We start from the raw sequence: 19,753 nt of genomic DNA on the forward strand, positions 1-19,753 counted from the left end.
CAGACAGTGAATGGACTGATTCTTATATAGCACTCCTCTACTCTCCCGAATTACTCAAAATGCTCTATACAACATGCCACATTCATGCAATCAAACACTTTCTTTGAACTGAGTGCCACATAAACCAAAACCACAATCGGGACAGATATGGCATGCCATCGCATAAACAGTGGCGTCATTGCCAGATCTGGCCCACATCTGGCTGCCATACACTCTGCCATGACACCAGTCAGTCAGTCAGTCAGAAGTGAAATCTTGATGCCACATCTGGCCAGACATCTTTTCTATGATCCTGGGCAACATAACCCAAAACATATGCCATCACATAGACAGTGCCATCTATGCCAGGCCTGGCCCATATCTGGATGACATACCACTTACCATGCAAGAAGTCAGGTAGCAGTGCCGGCTTGATACCAGATCCGGGCCAGACCTGCTTGCTATGTAGGGATTGTTCTTCAGCATATTGCATAATCAAAGATAAATGAGGCCCTGTTTCTCTAAAATGATGTCACTGCCTTATTTTGTTATTTGAGCTGTCTTAGCCTGGTGAGACTCAGGCTAAAATATGTGGGTTGACGCTGACAGTGAGGATAACCTTTCAAGTAACCTTCGAAAGCTCCAAATTACCACGAAATTTATGCTTCTAATAAATGCATGTAAGCCTCTGACCACAAATTTATGAACAGCTGAAATTTTTTGAACAGATGTGAAACATTTTTGTAATATTATTCAAAATATTAAACAAACAGATGAGCTCACATGTAACCCACCCTCAAATATCTCAAATAAGATCTAATCTCCTGAACTGTAAAAACATAATTAAATAAAACTATTATTGAACAAACATGTTCAACATACTTGAGTAACGTGGATTTTGCTTTGAAGATGAATTTCATTACTTTAATATACAACAAATCATTAAATTTCATAATAAATTGTTGTTTCAGATTTGGTTCATACTTATGTGAAGTATAAATACCTAGAAATGTACCATACTTCTTAAAATGTTTTGAATTGAAACTACATTTGAAAATATTAAAATCCATGTACAAAAATGAGAAGCTTTTCAATGGGAGCAAAAATTGATAGGTGAACATTTTACTATCTCACACATTGTTTTGGGGTTCTATGTAGAAAAAATGTTGGACTGTTCCTTTATCAGTGTCTAACAGTATGTGTATGAGAGCCATGTAATGTCCATGTGTGCATGCTGAAGGAGACTGTGCTGGTCTGACCCCCCTCCTCCTTTCAGGGTGGAGCCTGCTGGAGTCCAATGGTTGAGACCAGGTCTGAGGAAGTGTAAGTGTGTTTTTAATGTGGTTCATGAAAACAAAGCAGCACACATTCAACCATCTTTAAACTGTCACATCACTCATTCACATCTCTGATGTCAGGAGTCATCATCAAAGTGTCAATCAATGAACAGATGATGGATCAATAACTGCAGCTGGATTGTGTTTGTTCTCTCCATCAGATTCCTGTCAACTCACAATCGACACAAACACAGTACACACAAACCTCAAACTATCTGACAACAACAGGAAGGTGACACATGTGGAGGAGGTTCAGTCATATCCTGATCATCCAGAAAGATTTGATGTTCATCCTCAGCTGCTGTGTAGAAATGGTCTGACTGGTCGCTGTTACTGGGAGGTCAAGTGGAGAGGAAGGGTTGATATATCAGTGAGTTACAAAGGAATCGGGAGGAAAGGAGACAGTTATGACTGTAGGTTTGGACAGAATGAACAATCCTGGAGACTAAGCTGCTCTAATGATGGTCCTCATTCTGTCTGTCACAATAAGAGAGAAACACCCATCTCCTCCTCCTCTGTCTCTAACAGAGTAGCAGTGTATGTGGACTGTCCTGCTGGCACTTTGTCCTTCTACAGAGTCTCCTCTGACACTCTGATCCACCTTCACACCTCCAAAACCACAATCACTGAAATGCTTTATCCTGGATTTTGGATCTGTTCTAGTTCCTCAGTGTGTCTGTGCTGAGTTGAGTGTAAAGAGTGACCTCCTGCTAGAGAACACTCTGACTCTTGAAGAGATCATTCAGTCTGTACATGTCTGTCTCTTTCGCTCAAACTCATTTTCAGAGTCATGAATTCAATCAGTTTATGTTTTAAACTGTTAAATGATTCCTTGTAAACTTTAGCAATCATTTTTGCAAACTAATAAGTTGAAAATACATCAGCCATATAAGATGAAAGTATTGGCTCAATAGTTTGTAAAGCAAAATTTAATGTCTTTCTGATCTGTCTGATCAACACATGTTTTGGAGAAATTCCTGTAAAACAGGGGAAGAAAAACATGGAGACTGTTAAAGACAGCAAACTGTGTCTTCGTAGTAAAGGGCCCAGTGCGCTCTCACTGCTACTCTTTATTTCTAACGTGACGGCTGCACATTAGAGTCTCCATTGAGACATTAAAACTTGCTGTCCCACAGCCTGATAAAGGGGACGTGGAAATCGCTGCTGTTTGTGGCAGATCAAAGTGAAATAAATGTAATTGGTTGAACGGGTATTTGTGGTCTGTGCTTTGTGTTTCCAGCAGTGTGAAAGAGACTCAGCGGCAGATTAGAATCAAGTAGAAAAACATTTCCACTTTTTCTATTGAAAGTAGAAACTAGAGAACAGGAGGGAGTCAGAGCTGAACATTTCTGCCTGTTTGACATTCTCCTTGAAAGTAGACTATGCAAACAAAAGTAGACTATGGAGACCATTTAATGAATTTAGAGTGCAGTGGTGCCCTCTCACTGGTGATATGAGTCAGTCAGCCAACAGTCTGTTTCTGTCTCATCTACACTACCAGTTAAAAGATTGGACACACCTTTTCATTTAATGCTATGTCTGTTAGGATGCCTGGGTCGTTGACCCAGGGTTTTTGAGTTTATTATATTATTTATAATTTCTAGTCTTTGGGTTTTCGTTAGAGTCATGTCTTATGGTTTGTCTCTGTGTAATCCTTAGTTGCTGTCTCCCCTGTCTGCTATATCCCCGTGTCCAGTCAGTGTCTGTGTCTGCCCTGGTCCCACATCTCTGTTCCCTCTGTTGTAGTGCCTGCATGTGAGTCTGTGTCTTTTGTTCAGTCTGTGTTATGTGTTTCCTGTTTTACTTTGAAGGTCTCTGTCTTATCTCAGTGTGTTCAGTTTACGCTTCCTTGTCTCGTCAGTTCTGATTTGCCCCAGCTGTGTTTCCCTCCTGTTGTCCATTCCCTGATTGCTCCCTCTATGTATTTAAGCCCTGTTTTTCAGTTTGTCATTGTTGTGATCTACCATTTATCTAGCTGTGTGTTCTGTCAGTCTGTTCGTGTAAGTTATTTTTGGATACTCAGTTTTGTTGTTCTTTTGAGTTTAACATTAAAGCTGTATTTAAGTTCACCTTTGATTTCCTGAGTCTGCATTTTGGGTCCTTCATGTCACCACCCCTGCTTGCACACAGCCCTCACATAACAATGTCTTTATTTTTTAGTACTTTCTACATTGTGGATACATACTGAAGACATTGTAGATGAAGCAAGATATAAGAAATCATGTAGCAAAGAAAAAAAGAGTTAGTAACTCTTAATATGTTTTATATACTAGATTCCCCAAAATAGCCACCCTTTGTTTTGTTGACAGCACTGAAAACCCTTGGCCTTCTCTTAACGAGCTTCATGATGTACTCAGCTGAAATGGATTTCACTTCACAGACGTGCGTTGTCAGGGTTAATTTGTGGAATTTGTTGCCTTCTTAATGGGGTTGGGACCATAAGCTGTGTTGCTTTGAAGTCAGGGCTGTCAGCTGTGTACCAACCTATTTCACAACTGTAGGGGGCGTGGTCTGCGGTGCCACTGCTGGGAAGATGGATGCACCTGCACTCCATCGGCCATCACGCCTCTCCGGCTTAAAAGTCTGTACTTTGACTGTCATGTTGTTGTTGGTGGTGATGTGTGTGGCTGAGCTGGAAAACTGCAGCGTGTGTGTAAATCAGGCCTTTCTGGTTAAATAGCTGCTACAAAACCACAACTAAGGAAAAGCAAAATGCAGAAGAGATTTGTTTGTGCCAAGAAACACAAAGAATGGACATTAGACCCGTGGAAATCTGTGCTTTGGTCTGATGAAATCTTTGGTTCCACCTGACGTGTCTTTGTGTGATGCAGAAAAGGAGAACGGATGGTTTCTACATGCATGGTTCCCACTGTGAAGCATGGAGAAGGAGGTGTGATGGTGCTTTGCTGGTGATACTGTTGGGGATTTATTGTCAGTCTGGCTGCGAAGCTGACTGTATAAATTTGAGGATCGGATCCAAAATGCAGACATGAAGGAACGAGGAAGAAAACTTGAATATAACAAAAAGCAAGCCGTTTAATATGTGTAGGAGACATAATTGAATGTATTGAATTTTTTGATGACCACTGGGTTTTCATTTGTTTGGTTGCTATGGTGATGTGTAATGGGAGTCACATGGGTGCTAGTGGTGACATTAAGAGGGCGTTGTCAGTCTGTCATTCACTGGTTTTGATTTTGACAGAGAGGAGGGCTGGGTAGCCGTAGTTTTTGTTGACCGCTGCACAACATGTTTCGCCTTGTTACATTAGAGCCTGTGACGTAGTAAGAGTCCAAATCGCAACATGATCACATTAGTTTGTAAACTCTCAAAGCACTTTAATAAACAAGCAAACAATTCCACCTCTCGCATTATTGTGTAAAGTTGACAGCGCATCAGGCAAATAGGCAAGCTCCATCCCTGGCCTCTAGCGACTGTGGAAGTCGCTACAATATGGCTGATAAGAAAGGTACAAAAACAAAATGCATATACACTAGGGAGAAACTAACTAGAACCAAACTGGGAGAAATTAAATGTGAAACACAAAAGACGAAGAACAAAACCTTGAACGTGGCAAAAACCTGAACTTGGAAAACCCTGGAGACATAAGCATGGAAACATGACAAGAACAACAGACAACCTGACAATGAACGAACAGAAATACACAGACTAAATACACACAAAGGTGGTTAGGGGAAGTGGATACACATGGGGAAACAGCTGACACTAATCTGACATAACGAGACAAAGGAAGCAACACCAACTGCTCTGACATAGGACACAAACCTTCAAAATAAAACAGGAAACATGAGACGCAGACATGACAATACACACCTGACAACCTGAAATCAAAGACAAGAAATACATGAGACTAACCAGAAGATGTAAGTGAAACATAAATAGATTAAACTTGAGGCAGCTAAATAATGAACCTAGAACTTAACATTATGTTCAAAATATAACAAAGAAGATCAGAAACCAAATGAAAACGCAGGGTCACAGACCCAGACCCAGCCCCTGACATTTATTTTTTATAATTATTTTATTAGTGCAAAGCAGTAATCAAAGCAAAAGGCAGCTATTTTCAAGAATATAAAATATAAAAACTATAAAAAAGTTATTTCACACTATTTTTTCCATCCATCCTCTCCTGCTTATCTTAGTCAGGGGATCTGGAGCCTATCCCCGCTGTCTTAGGGTGAGGGGCAAGGTACACCCTGCACAGGTTGCCAGTCTGACACATAGACAGACAACCATTCTTATTCATGTAAAAATATAGAATTACCAATTAACCTAACCCCACTAACTTTTTGACTCTTGGAAATGTGGGAGGAAGCAGGAATACCCAGCGAGAACATAGAAACCACACAGAAAGTCCCTGGCCTGATAGTGGAACTATGCTAACCAACATGCTTCTGTGCTGTCTTTAGTACATACTTCCATATGTGTTTATTTGTAGTTTTGATGCCTTCAGTAAGAATCTTCAATGTAAATGTCGTGGAAATAAAGAAAACAACATTAAATAAAAAAAAGGTGTGTCCAAACCTTTTACAGGTATTATATATGACAGTAATGCTTCCAAAAAGATCACGTTTTTTTCATCACACTTTGGATCTGACCGTTTAAGTGAATGGAGAACCTTTATTGGTCTTCACAGTCTAGAGCTAAAAAAAATAATGACATATTCAGGTCATCTCATAGCCATCAAACAGGGGGTTTTGGAGATTTTATGTCTTCCTCAGCTCCCTGTACTTGTGGTGTTCCTCGCGGATCTATATTGGGGCCAATTTTATTCTGCGTTTACATGCTTGTTTCCATTCATACACCGATGACATTTAGATTTCTCTTCAACTGAAGAGAAGCTGTTCTGCTCCACTTTTACCTTTCCTTCAGTCTGTTGATGAAGTTAAAGTCTGGATGACCTCTAACTTCCTTAATGTTTATGAGAACAAAACCGAAGTGATGGTGTTTGAACCAAGTGGTAATCCCAGCACATCTCATTTTAATCTACACAGTCTTGAGCCTTTTAATAAGTCGAATGGCAAAAATTTGTGGGCTATATTTGACAGCAATTTCACCTTTGAAAAACAGATTTGCTCAGATGTTTTTTCAAACTGAGGCTTTTATCCAAGGTGAAATCATTTTTATATTCTAAAAACTTTGAACAGGTGATACATGCTTCCATTACATCCCAGCTGGACTATTGTAACTCTGTATATGTTGGAGGTAGTCAGACCTACCTTGCAAGGCTGCAGTTGTCCAAAGGCAGTTGGTCCAAAGTGCTGCAACTCGTTTTCTGACACGAAATAAAGATGTCAACTTAGTTCCCTGGTGCTTGCCTCTCTTTACTGGCTTACTTTTTTCACATCCGAATTGATTTCAAAATTTTATTATTGACTTAAACAGCCTGAATGGACAGGCTTTTGGGTCAGTATTTGACCTCTTGCAGCCTTATCCACCCTCTAGATCTCTTAGATCAAATGATAATGATTCTTTGCTTTTAGCCATAGCAGGGTCTAGGCTAGTTTACAGAGGCGATCAAGGATTTCAACCCCTTACTCATCAGACAGGCTTCTACTGTCAACATTTTCAAATTTCATCTAAAAAAAACATTTGTATTCACTGACTTTTTAATAGATTATGAGAGTTATTTGGTATTTGGTACTATTATTATAAATTATTTGGTATGAGTTATTTTGTATTTCTGTACAACATTTTGTTCAGTGTTGCTGTTGTAATTAAATGTGCTATATAAATAAAAATGATAACAATAACATTGGCTGTCTTCTTTTATAACTGCATATGTGCTCGCTTGGAATAAATAGAAGCCACATTATAATGGTTGGATGCTGCTTTTTAATCATGTGTCATGTCATGATCACGTGCGCTGTTCTCAAGCATGTGTTGTGCCTTCATTCAGTGTCACTGAGGAATGTATTTACTGATCTTTGGCTCCAAAACCCAAAAAAATCTACTATTAATCTAATAATTGCACACACACATTAATTTAAAGATAAACCTTTTTCAGAGGTGTGGAGATGCCCCGCCCACACACATATTAGCTGGACTCAGCCCCCACACTGTAGAGCTGGCAGAGAAAAGCCCTGTGGTTCAAAGCTCCTTTTACTGCCTCTGAGAGTTAATGTGATAGAAACAGTGAATCCTGGACTGCTTTAATCCAGCTGTTTCACACTGAAAATCAGCTTGGATGAATATGGAAGTTACTGTGGAGCCTTATTGAGGGGAGGCTTATGAAATGTGAAGAAACATGTTGTGGTGGGCAGGTGAAGCCTCATTAAGCTTGCAGGCTTTACTTCTGTTTACACGCAAAAACATTCAAAGCTTCGAGTCTTTGATCTTTGATTAACTGTGATTAATCAGTCATTTGGGGAATAATGTGGTACATTAGGAATGTTTATTGACAGAAGCAGGTGAAAGATTGATTTTTTTCACAGGTTTTTCATCCAATATCATTTTGTCTCTCCTATGGCAGCCTCAGTGGACTCCTCCTCTTGCTCAGCAGTCCACCAGCTTTAGAAAATCTAATTTCACCTGGCACTGGTGATGCAAGAATAAACAGATATCTGCCAGTTTCCACACTGTTGGATAAAGTGTCTGATGTGCTGCCAAGTATTTGAGGGGGTCTACTGATCTTCCAAGTGTGGCTCTCTCATATACCTGTGATAGAAAGAAAGATGAATCATCAGCTCAAACAGAAATGTAGGATATCAAAAGGGAACATATTCTACCTAATTCTGTGCTGTCAGATCAAACCATCCCAAACCTTGGAACACAGTTTTCCGCCATTATTCCTCAGACCTACCAAACCTCTCAAATCTCTGTCTCTGCTCACCGCTCGACATCATGCAATGACAACGATGCAAAGGTCAAAGCTTCAAATGAGTACATGACAGCAGCTTTTTGAATGGCTGCGCTTCAGGACGAGCGACGCCAGCTTGAAAGCTTCTGTATCATTTGGTCGTCTCTGTTGTTTGGCTGAAAAAGTGCATCCAGCCTGTGGCTCCAAACTAGCTGGTGCTTTTATGATGTATTCCTTGAGGTTCGTCTTGTGTTTATGTCTCCTCCCCATTTGTATGTGCGTGTCTCTCACCCCTACGTGTGTCTTGACTTCATGTTTATATTTTCTCTGTGTGGGGGATTGTGGGGGATTCTCTCTCCCCTTCACTATCTCTATACCTCCATGTACTCTATACCTCCATACCTCCATGTACTTCTCTCTATAGTAGTGTCTCTGTTTCATCTTTTGCCTCCCTGTTTATCTCTGATCCTGTGTCAACCCCTTGTGTATTAGGTCTGCTTCTCTGTGTTCCCTGTTTTATTTTGACAGTTTTGCTTCCTGTGTTCAAGGTGTTCTGTTTTCCTTTCCTCTGTCTCTTCACCCTTAATTTGTCCCAGCTGAAATAAGTATTTAAACTAAACACATCAAAAGATTGTCATTAATAAGCATAACAGCGGTAGGATACTTTTTTGCTTTGTATCGTTGATCATTTTGCTTAATACAACATAACTTTTAGTTTGGGGTTTCCTTTTTTCTTTCTTTCTGTTTTTTTGATGGTACAGACTGTTTCTAAATCTGCCAAAATTACAGCCAATTCTCATGGGTACCATGTTTTTCTTTTTAAAAAAAACAGAGCTAATTATGAGATTGAGTCAAGATATTTTGCATTTACATTTACAGTTTTCATCAAAGCTTTTAAATACGGAAATTAAGCAGTAAATGTTTAACCTTACTACATGCTTCCATCTCATCATTTGCTGTAGTTTTATTCGGTTTAGTCAAAGTTACTACACCCTGCACAAGATCACTACAATCCATGTGACACTGAATCATAGTCTTTCTTTTTTTTTTCTTTTCTTTTTTCCCTTTTTCTTCTTTCTTTAAGAATGCCTTGCTCCACTGAAAATTACAATTCTTTCAAATTGTCAGATGAAAACACACATTTGGAAGGTTAAAGATAGTTTTACACACCTTTGACCATATGCTTAATTGATATCTAAACTGGATATGCAACACGATTGAATAAACACTGGAAACCATCAGCAATCAGCAGATGAAGCGGTCTGTTGACACGAGATTAAAACAATTCACAGGGTTGACTGGAAAACAGCTTGTTATGATTGATTGGTTGGAAGAAGGTTACGAATTCAAGGCCAAAGCTTTCCCTCTGCTCTGTACTGATATCCAAGGTATTACTTATCATATGATGACAACTAATACTTACACAGACAAAAAGACAAAAAAAAATAGCTATAACGTTTAGCTAAATAAAACTATATATGGTAAACATCATGGGCTGTTAAATCCAATAAAAGATGCTGAGCCAGCACACAGTGTCCAAGAGCATCAGTAGCTGTCCAGGACCACCCACAACAGATACACTTTGGGTGTGAGAAGATTAGGGTGGATGAATAGGATGTTAAAAGTTACAATTTAAAAAAAAAAAGTTAATAAAACTTTAACACTGTTCATTTCTAATTTCCAACCTTAGAAATGTTGTTTCTTTCCATAGCCATTAAACTGGCAGTCTCCCTTTAAACTTCCTCTTTATCGCTACTCTTTGCCTCTTCGGACAAAAGGCCTCTTTTACTTTGGCTGTGCACCTTTTGCTCAGCTACCTGGGGAAAGCTGCCAAGGACAATACACAGAAAAACAAAAGTAATTTTGGGTAGTCAAGGACAGCAGGTGGTGGCAGACAGAGCTGCAAAGCTGCAAATTTGCCACTAATAGGTTCAATAGGCATTAATTTTATAATGAAATGTTAACCAAAAAGCCTTATTGTTATAGTAAACTCAATAAAGTCTGTAAACATATTTCCCTAACTTAACTATGTCATGTTTGTGCTCACCATAACCAGACACTAACCTCTATGCCTTCTCTTTATACATAATAACTGTTTTTAAACTGTGATTCCTAACATCCACATTAAAGTGGCTGCGTAATATCAGAATACACTTCTCTGTTAATGTGTTTTTCTTGACCTTGAGTAAAGATTTTCAGTTAAACTTTCATTTCCGTGGTCAAAAATGAACTTTCATGCTCAACTGCCTCTATATTGTTTGACACCGCAGATGTACAAAATGAAACAGAAGATGACTCACTGTCTCTAAATATGGAAAGCCATTCATTCTAGTGAAAGCACGTATACCACGAAAATGTTACAATCAGCCCCTTCTTCAGTGCTCATAATGTATGGTTAGTGTCTTTCTCTAGTCAAGCAGGCACAGAAATCAATTAATAGTCACATGTCTCCTGTCCCATCCAATCATTTATGTTCGTGATCCGTCTCGTTTATGTGGTATGTACCATGTTTTTCTTTTTAAAAAAAACAGAGCTAATTATGAGATTGAGTCAAGATATTTTGCATTTACATTTACAGTTTTCATCAAAGCTTTTAAATACGGAAATTAAGCAGTAAATGTTTAACCTTACTACATGCTTCCATCTCATCATTTGCTGTAGTTTTATTCGGTTTAGTCAAAGTTACTACACCCTGCACAAGATCACTACAATCCATGTGACACTGAATCATAGTCTTTCTTGAAGTCACTCCAGGGAGAGCACAGGTTGGTCAGTCTGGTCTTGCAGTCTTTGACATAAAATATGCTTTAAATACAAGAAAAGGCTCAACATGCCAGACATCCATAATGATTTAAAATAGACTGAATAAAACTGCCTGATATAGTTGAAATACAAATTAAAGCTTTAAAAACTAAAGTTGACATCCTCTGAGAACTAACAAATAGCAAAAAACTTCCTTTATCCTGTGCTTGATCTTACTCTTCGTGGTTCCTCCACAGAGTGGACCAGCAGAGCTCACAGGTTCCCAGTGGTCAGTCTGCCCAGCAGGATCAAACACACCTGGACTCCATATTTATGGTCTGTACATGTACAACATCTACTTTTACATTTATTCTGTTCACAATCATCTCCATGCTGCTCTTTGTAGACCAGTGGATTGTCAGTGTGTCCAACATGGATCTGATGTTTGGATCCATGATTTCAGTCTGATTGGGTCTTTCATAAAGTATTCTGTTCCAGCTGCTGGAGGCCAACATCATCACTTTTCTGAAGAAAAAGCTGAAGAAGATCCAGAAGGTTCTTAGTCCAGATCACCCAGAATCCTTAGAGAGCCAGTGGGGGAGATCATGGACCAAAGAGGAGCAGCAGAGAGGCATTTGTGAAGATCACACTAGACTTCCTGAGGAGAATGAAGCAGGAGGAGCTGACCATCAGCAGAACAGTAAGAGTATTTCTATATAAACTTAAGCTGCTGGACAAGTAAGTAAGTAAGTAAGTAAAATTTATTTATATAGCACATTTCACAGATAAAAATCACGAAGTGCTTCACAATAAGATCAAACATACAATTTAAAATTAATTAAAAGCCCGTTTGTATAAAAATGTCTTCAGCTGCTTTTTAAAGGAGTCAGTAGAGTCTAGACAGCGTAAAGACAACGGCAGAGAGTTCCACAGCCTCGGTGCCAGTGCCTGAAAAGCCCAATACCCACGTGTTTTAAACCTAATACGTGGGACCACCAGCAGCCTCTGACCTGAAGACCTAAGTGCTGGGGATACAACATGAGGTTTCCACAGATCAGACATATACTGGGGAGCTTCACCGTGCAGAGCTCTAAAAGTTACAACTAAAATTTTAAAATCAACCCTAAAATTAACAGGCAACCAATGAAGAGAAGCCAAAACTTGAGTAATGTCTGACCTCTTGTTTGTACCAGTTAAGTCTTGCCGCTGCATTCTGTACAGACTGAAGGCGATCCAGAGCTGATTTGTTGAGACACGTAAAAAGACCGTTACAATAATCCAAACGAGAAGAGATAAATGCATGAAGAATCATCTCAAGTTTTGCCTTTGACACCAGTAGTTTGAGTTTAGAAATGTTTCTTAGATGATAAAAACAGTTCCGGACAAGTTGTTTAGAGTGTTTCTCATGAGGCATTGAACTGTCAAATATAACACCTAGGTTGCTGAGACTCGACTGAAATGAAGGGTCTGAAAAACTGATATGCTGCTGAATTTCTGAGAGCATGTGATCAGGTGCAATAATCAAAGTTTCTGTTTTATTTGCATTTAACTGAAGGAAATTGTCATTTAACCATTGTTTGATTTCTGACAGACAATTATTTAAACAAGACAATTTGTAAAACTCAGAAGCTTTGCTGATGGGAGCTGTAGTATATACACTTACAAATTCTAGTATTTGTAAGTATTGAGAGAAAGAACAGTATAACCGAATGTCATCAGCATAGAGATAATAAGAAATATTATTATAACGTCTGATAATTTGGTCTAGAGGGAGTATATACAGCAAAAAGAGAATAGGACCTAAAACAGATCCTTGAGGTACCCCAGAAGGCAGAATTGATGGTACAGGCAACACATGATTCATACAGACAGTCAAGGATCTCTCAGATAGATACAACATAAACCATTTTAAAACAACACCAGTAATCCAAAACAAGTCCTTCAACCTATTTATGATGATGCTGTTATCAACAGTATCAAAAGCAGAGCTGAGATCCAACATAACCAGAACGGTGTACTCTCCAGTGTCTGCTGCCATCAGAATGTCACTAGACACTTTAAGCAAAGTGGTTTCAGTGGAGTGCAATTTGCAAAAACCAGACTGGAAAATGTCCAGAACATTGTTCTTCTCCAAAAAGTTGTTAAGTTGTTCTGCAACTGTTTTTTCCATCTTTGACACCAATGGTAATTTTTATATAGGCCTGTAACTGCTTGGAAGAGATGGGTCCAAATTTGGTTTCTTTAATATTAGTTTAACAATAGCTTGTTTAAAATAGCTGGGAACTGAGCCAGTATAAAGAGAAGTATTAATTATTTCCAGAATACAGGAGCCAATAGAGTCAAACACACTAATGAAAAATGATGGAGGAAGTACATCAAGGTGGCTTGAAGTCAGTTTCATTCAACCAAGCAGACCACTGATGTCCTGTAAGGTAACAGGAGTAAAAGAGGAGCAGGTATCAGAGGTAAGCAACGTGTCGGTGTGATACTGAGAGGATGATGGAGAAATATTAGACCTAACGGCAGCGACCTTATTAACAAAATAGTTTAAAAAGGCATTACAATGAGCCACGAATATATTAAACACTGAACCAGTATGTATGGAGTTTTTTTTTTAAATTGGAGGAATGAAGCTGTTATGAACATTTAGTAAAACATTCAATTCAATTCAATTTTATTTATATAGCACCAAATCACAACAACAGTTGCCTCAAGGTGCTTTATATTGTACAGTAGATCGTACAAAATAGATACAGAGAAAAACACAACAATCATATGACCCCCTATGAGCAAGCATTTTGGCAACAGTGGGAAGGAAAAACTCCCTTTTAACAGGAAAAAACCTCCAAAAGAACCAGGCTCAGGGAGGAGCGGGGCCATCTGCTGGGACCGGTTGGTGTGAGAGAAGGAAAAGAGGATAAAGACATGCTGTGGAAGAGAGACAGAGATTAATAACAGGTATGATTCAATGCAGAGAGGTCTATTAACACAAAGTGAGTGAAAAAGGTGACTGGAAAGGAAAAACTCAATGCACCATGGGAATCCCCTGGCAGCCTACGTCTATTGCAGCATAACTAAGGGAGGACCAGGCCGAGCCCTAACTATATGCTTTACCAAAAAGGAAAATTTTAAGCCTAATCTTAAAAGTTTGGAACCAGATTTCCAAAGCTGGTTCCACAGAAGTTGGGCCTGAAAACTGAATGCTCTCCCGCCCATTCTACTTTTAATGAGTTTAGAATAAACCTGCAATGATACTTGTCTCTGTGATGCTGAAAACTTTATTACATTTATGAGCTGCAGTTGGTTGCAAATGTGAAGTTGTTTTAACTTAAAGACTTTGTCTTCTAGGATAAAGGCTCTGGGTGGAGCTGGGAGTTAAACAAGCCAAACATGTAATTGCTGACTAATGTTTTTACACAGGGTTACAGCTTGGAGTGAAGCTGCTCCAAGGGACAAACTCTGGAGATTGTTTTAGGGAGACTGTGCAACATTCTTGTACATGTCTCATTGGGGAGTTGACACATGGCAAAAGCCGTGTGGCGAGAGGAGTGTAATTTTTTTTTTCATTTGTAGATGTTGTGAGGTGCCATGACGAGAAGGAGTGACTGAGGGGATTGCCCACAAGATGGAAGCTGAGGCCTGGAGAGAGTCTTCAGGAAGATCGGCTTCCATCTTGAGGGCAATCCCCTCAGTCACTCCTTCTCGTCATGGCACCTTCAATGCAGATAGGTCTATTAAAACATTATCAGCGCATCATAGGAATCCCCCGGCAGCCTACGTCTATTGCAGCATAACTAGGGGAGGATTCAGGGTCACCTGGTCCAGCCCTAACTATATGCTTTAGCAAAAAGGAAAGTTTGAAGCCTAATCTTAAAAGTAGAGATAGTGTCTGTCTCCCGAATCCAAACTAGAAGCTGGTTCCACAGAAGAGGGGCCTGAAAACTGAAGGCTCTCCCTCCCATTCTACTTTTAAATACTCTAGGAACAACAAGTAGGCCTGCAGAGCGAGAGCGAAGTGCTCTAATAGGGTGATATGGTACTACAAGGTCATTAAGATAAGATGGGCCTCATTATTTAAGACCTTGTATGTGAGGAGCAGGATTTTGAATTCAATTCTGGAAGCCAATGAAGGGAAGCAAAAAAAAGGAGAAATATGCTCTCTCTTTCTAGTCCCTGTCAATACTCATGTTGCAGCATTTTGGATTAGCTGAAGGCTTTTCAGTGAGTTTTTTGGACATCCTCATAATAATGAATTGCAGTAGTCAAGCCTGGAAGTAATAAATGCATGAACTAGTTTTTCAGCGTCACTCTGAGAATGGATATTTCTAATTTTAGAGATGTTGCGCAAATGGAAGAACGCAGTCTTACATATTTGTTTAATATGTGCGTTGAAGGACATATCCTGGTCAAAAATGACTCCAAGGTTCCTCACAGTGTTACTGGAGACCAAGGTAATGCCATCCAGAGTAAGAATCTGGTTAGATACCATATTTCTAAGCTTTTCAGCGCCAAGTACAATAACCTCAGTTTTATCTGAATTAAGAAGCAGAAAGTTAGCGGCCATCCAGGCCTTTATGTCTTTAAGACATTCCTGCAGTTTAACTAATTGGTGTGTGTTATCTGGCTTCATGGACAGATAGAGCTGGGTGTCATCTACATAGCAGTGAAAATGTATGCTATGTCTTCTAATGATGCTGCCTAAGGGAAGCATGTATAATGTAAACAGAATTGGTCCTAGCACTGAACCCTGTGGAACTCCATAATTAACCTCAGTGTGTGAAGAGGACTCTCCATTTACATGCACAAATTGGAGTCTATTAGATAGATATGATACAAACCACTGCAGTGCAGTACCTGTAATACCTACAGCATGTTCTAATCGCTCTAATAGGATATTATGGTCAACAGTATCGAATGCTGCACTAAGGTCAAGAAGGACAAGCACAGAGATGAGTCCACTGTCAGAGGCCATAAGAAGATCATTTGTAACCTTCACTAAAGCTGTTTCTGTGCTGTGATGAGCTCTGAAACCTGACTGAAACTCTTCAAATAAACCATTCCTCTGCAGATGATCTGTTAGCTGTTTGACAACTACTCTTTCAAGGATTTTTGATATGAAAGGAAGGTTGGAGATTGGCCTATAATTAGCTAAGACTGCTGGGTCTAGAGATGGCTTTTTGAGTAAAGGTTTAACTACAGCCAGCTTGAAGGCCTGTGGTACATAGCCGATTATTAGAGATAGGTTGATCATATTTAAGATCGAAGAATTAATTAATGGCAGGACTTCTTTGAGCAGTTTTGTAGGAATGGGGTCTAAAAGACACGTTGATGGTTTGGAGGAAGTAATTATTGAAGTTAACTCAGAAAGATCAATTGGAGAAAAAGAGTCTAACTTAACATCAATGGTACTAAGAGTATCTGTAGATAATATTACATCTGTGGGATGATTATTGGTAATTTTTTCTCTAATGATAAAAATTTTATTTGTGAAGAAGTTCATGAAGTCATTTCTTGTTAACGTTAAAGGGATGGTTGGCTCATAAGAGCTCTGACTTTTTGTCAGCCTGGCTACAGTGCTGAAGAGAAACCTGGGGTTGTTCTTATTTTCTTCAATCAGTGACGAATAGTAAGATGTTCTGGCTTTGCGGAGGGCTTTCTTATAAAGCAACAAACTATTTCTCCAGGCTAAATGAAGATCCTCTAAATTTGTGACATGCCATTTCCTCTCCAGATTACGAGTCATCTGCTTTAGGGTACGTGTTTGAGAATTATACCACGGAGTCAGGTACTTATGATTAGAGACCTTAGTTTTCACTGGAGCTACAGTATCCAGAGTCATACGTAGTGAGGAGGTGAAATTATTAACAAGATAATCGACCTCTGTTGGGGTAGCGTTCAGATAGCTGCTCTGCTCTGTGTTGGTACTGGGCATTGACGATGATAACAGTGGGTGGATTATATTCTTAAACTTAGTTACAGCGCTTTCAGAAAGACATCTACTTCGATAAAGTCTACTCTCCACTGCTGTGTAATCAATTATTGTAAATGTAAATGTTATCAGGAAATGATCAGACAGGAGAGGGTTTTCAGGAAACACTGTTAAATGTTCAGTTTCTATGCCATATGTTAAAACAAGATCTAGAGTGTGATTAAAGTGGTGGGTTGGTTCTTTTACATTTTGAGAGAATGCAATTCAGTCTAATAACAGATTAAATGCCATGTTGAGGCTGTCATTTTTAGCATCTACATGGATGTTAAAATCACCCACAATAATTATTTTATTTGAGCTCAGAACTAAATTAGATATAAAGTCTGAGAAATCAGACAGAAACTCTGTGTAAGGCCCAGGTGGACGATAGATGATAACAAGTAAGACTGGTTTCTGAGTTTCACAGCTGGGGTGGACATTGTTAAGCATCAGTCTTTCAAATGAATTAAAAGTCTGTCTTGGTCTTTCATTAATTAATAGACTGGTGTGAAAAATTGCTGCCACACCGCCCCCTCGACCTGTGCTTCGAGATTTCTGTTAGTTAGAATGACTCGGGGGTGTTGATTCATTTAAACTAACATAATCATTCTGCTGTAACCAGGTTTCTGTGTGGCAGAGTAAATCAATTTGTTGATCAATTATTAAGTCATGTACTAACAGAGACTTGGAGGAGAGAGACCTAATATTTAATAATCCACATTTCACTGTTTTACTCTTTGGTTCAGATGTGGATTCTGTATTGTTCTTTCTTTGTAATTGCTTATGTTTAAGTTGTTTGTTGCTGGTTTTTAGTTTGTTTTTTGTCTTTTTGGAAGCTGACACAGTCTCTATGGAGATGGGTTTTTGGGGGGGTAGCAGGAGCAGAGAAGCTGCAGAGAGGCGTGTAAGACTGCAACTCTGCTTCCTGGTCCCAACTCTGGATAGTCATATTTTGAGGGGTTTAATAAATTTGTCCATATTTCTAGAAATGAGAGCTGCTCCATCCAAAGTGGGATGGATGCCGTCTCTCCTAACCTGACCAGGTTTCCTCCAGAAGGTTTTCCAATTATCTATGAAGCCCACATCTTTTCTGGGACACCACTCAGACAGCCAGCAATTTAAGGAAAACATGTGGCTAAACAAGTCACTCCTGGTCTGATTGGGGAGGGGACCAGAGAAAACTACAGAGTCCGACATTGTTTTGGCAAAGTTGCACACCGATTCAATATTGATTTTAGTGACCTCCGATTGGCGTAACCGGGTATCTTTACTGCCGACGTGAATTATGATTTTACTGAATTTACGTTTACCCTTAGCCAGCAGTTTTAAATTTCCTTCAATGTCGCCTGCTCTGGCCCCTGGAAGACAATTGACTATGGTTGCCGGTGTCTCTAGCTTCGCATGTCTGAGAACAGAATCACCAATTACCAGAGTTTGACCCCCGGCGGGGAAAAATGGTTAGACACATGAACGGGTTGGTGGTGTACCTGGGGCTTCTGTTTAGAACTATGCTTCCTCCTCACCATCACCCAGCCGTCCTCTTTCCCAAGCTACTTGGGGTCTGCCGGGGAAAAGCTAGTGGGGCCTACGCTATCTTCGGCTGCACCAGCTACAGGGGCCTGGCTAGCTACAGGTGAATGAAGGGTGCGAAGCCGAGTCTCCAATTCAGTAATCCTGGCCTCCAGAGCTGCAAATATGCTACATTTGTTACAGATATCATTACTGCTAAAGGAGGCCGAGGAGTAACTAAACATCTGACACAATGAGCAAGAAAGTGCAGGAGGGACAGGTGAAGTAGCCATGGTGCTAACGAGTCGGCTACGAGCTAAGCTAAGCTAGCGAAACAGTATAGAGACAGTGAGTGAAAGTACAATTAAAGAGCTTGTTCTGATGAAGACTTTTAACCTGTAAACAGCAGCTGAGTGAATAAAGATCTGTGTCCACCAATCCTCAGCAGTGACAACACTTAAACATTATAGTTCAAAATCCTTAATTGACACCTTTTTCTCCGTTGTGCTCAAAATGCTCTCAGCCGTTAAAGTAGAGGGAAAAAGGTTGAAATAATCCACCACCATTAGAAGTTAGAGAAGCCTCTGACACGAAACAGAACTGAGGGAGACGCTGATATAAATAATCAGAAGGAAAACAATTGATGCAGGGCACAGCTGACACAGATCACTGTAACGAGAGGGCAGAGGGGAAAACACCACATGACGTACGCTGCCAAGTAAAACAGGGAGCACACAGATACACAGACTGGAGGAGGAGAAAGGAAACACAGGAGCACGAGAGAGAGAGGCAGACATGACGGAAAGGGAATAAGACACAGGGAGAAACATGGACTCACACTACAATATAAACATAGGCACACCGCGGGAGACACAAGGGCAAGGACACAGGGGAACCCTAATAACCAAATGCTAAACTGAACAACCTAGGTACAATAGAATAAACACATTGAACCTACAAGCACAAATACTAAACATCAAAAGGCACAATTTATTTCACAATTCATTATCAAACTGAATTTTTCCTTTTTTTTCCTCTCCGCAAATCACTACCAGCCTGTACTGCTCACATTAGAAATCATTGTGAGCTGTGTTTGTTCTCCATGCTGAGCCACTACAAAAGTTCTGAGGGTTTCCCCCAACTTCCAAACCCTTTCCCATGTAAGCAACAGAAAATAGTTTTTTTTAAAAATCTCTTTCACTGCTTGTGTCCTATATTCAAGGGAAGAACTAGAATTTACAGTAGAACATCATTTGTATTCTCATGCTTATATTATATTATATTATATTATATTATATTATATTATATTATATTATATTATATTATATTATTAATGTTAAGGTTGAGTTTGCATACAATAAGATCCATCCATTTTTTCCGCTTATCCGGGGCCGGGTTGT

General features: G+C 39.5%; 1 protein-coding gene across 2 annotated transcripts in view; it reads left to right on the forward strand.

Annotated features, from left to right (window-relative positions):
- Window positions 1-19,753, forward strand: part of LOC102789847 (NLR family CARD domain-containing protein 3-like) — a 100,006-nt gene that overhangs the window by 27,278 nt on the left and 52,975 nt on the right. The window contains exons 11-12 of one of the 2 annotated variants that reach the window (XM_087838438.1): window positions 1,256-1,302; window positions 1,478-2,098. The exons of the other annotated variant lie outside the window; for it this stretch is intronic. Coding sequence (XP_087694564.1) covers window positions 1,256-1,302; window positions 1,478-2,001 — 571 coding nt within the window. The 3' untranslated portion in view covers window positions 2,002-2,098. Of the gene's footprint in view, window positions 1-1,255; window positions 1,303-1,477; window positions 2,099-19,753 lie in introns of those variants that run through there. 2 annotated transcript variants of the gene reach the window in all.

The sequence above is a fragment of the Neolamprologus brichardi genome, chromosome 3, assembly GCF_056152115.1.
Source record: "Neolamprologus brichardi isolate AB-2024 chromosome 3, ASM5615211v1, whole genome shotgun sequence".
Taxonomy (NCBI): domain Eukaryota; kingdom Metazoa; phylum Chordata; class Actinopteri; order Cichliformes; family Cichlidae; genus Neolamprologus; species Neolamprologus brichardi.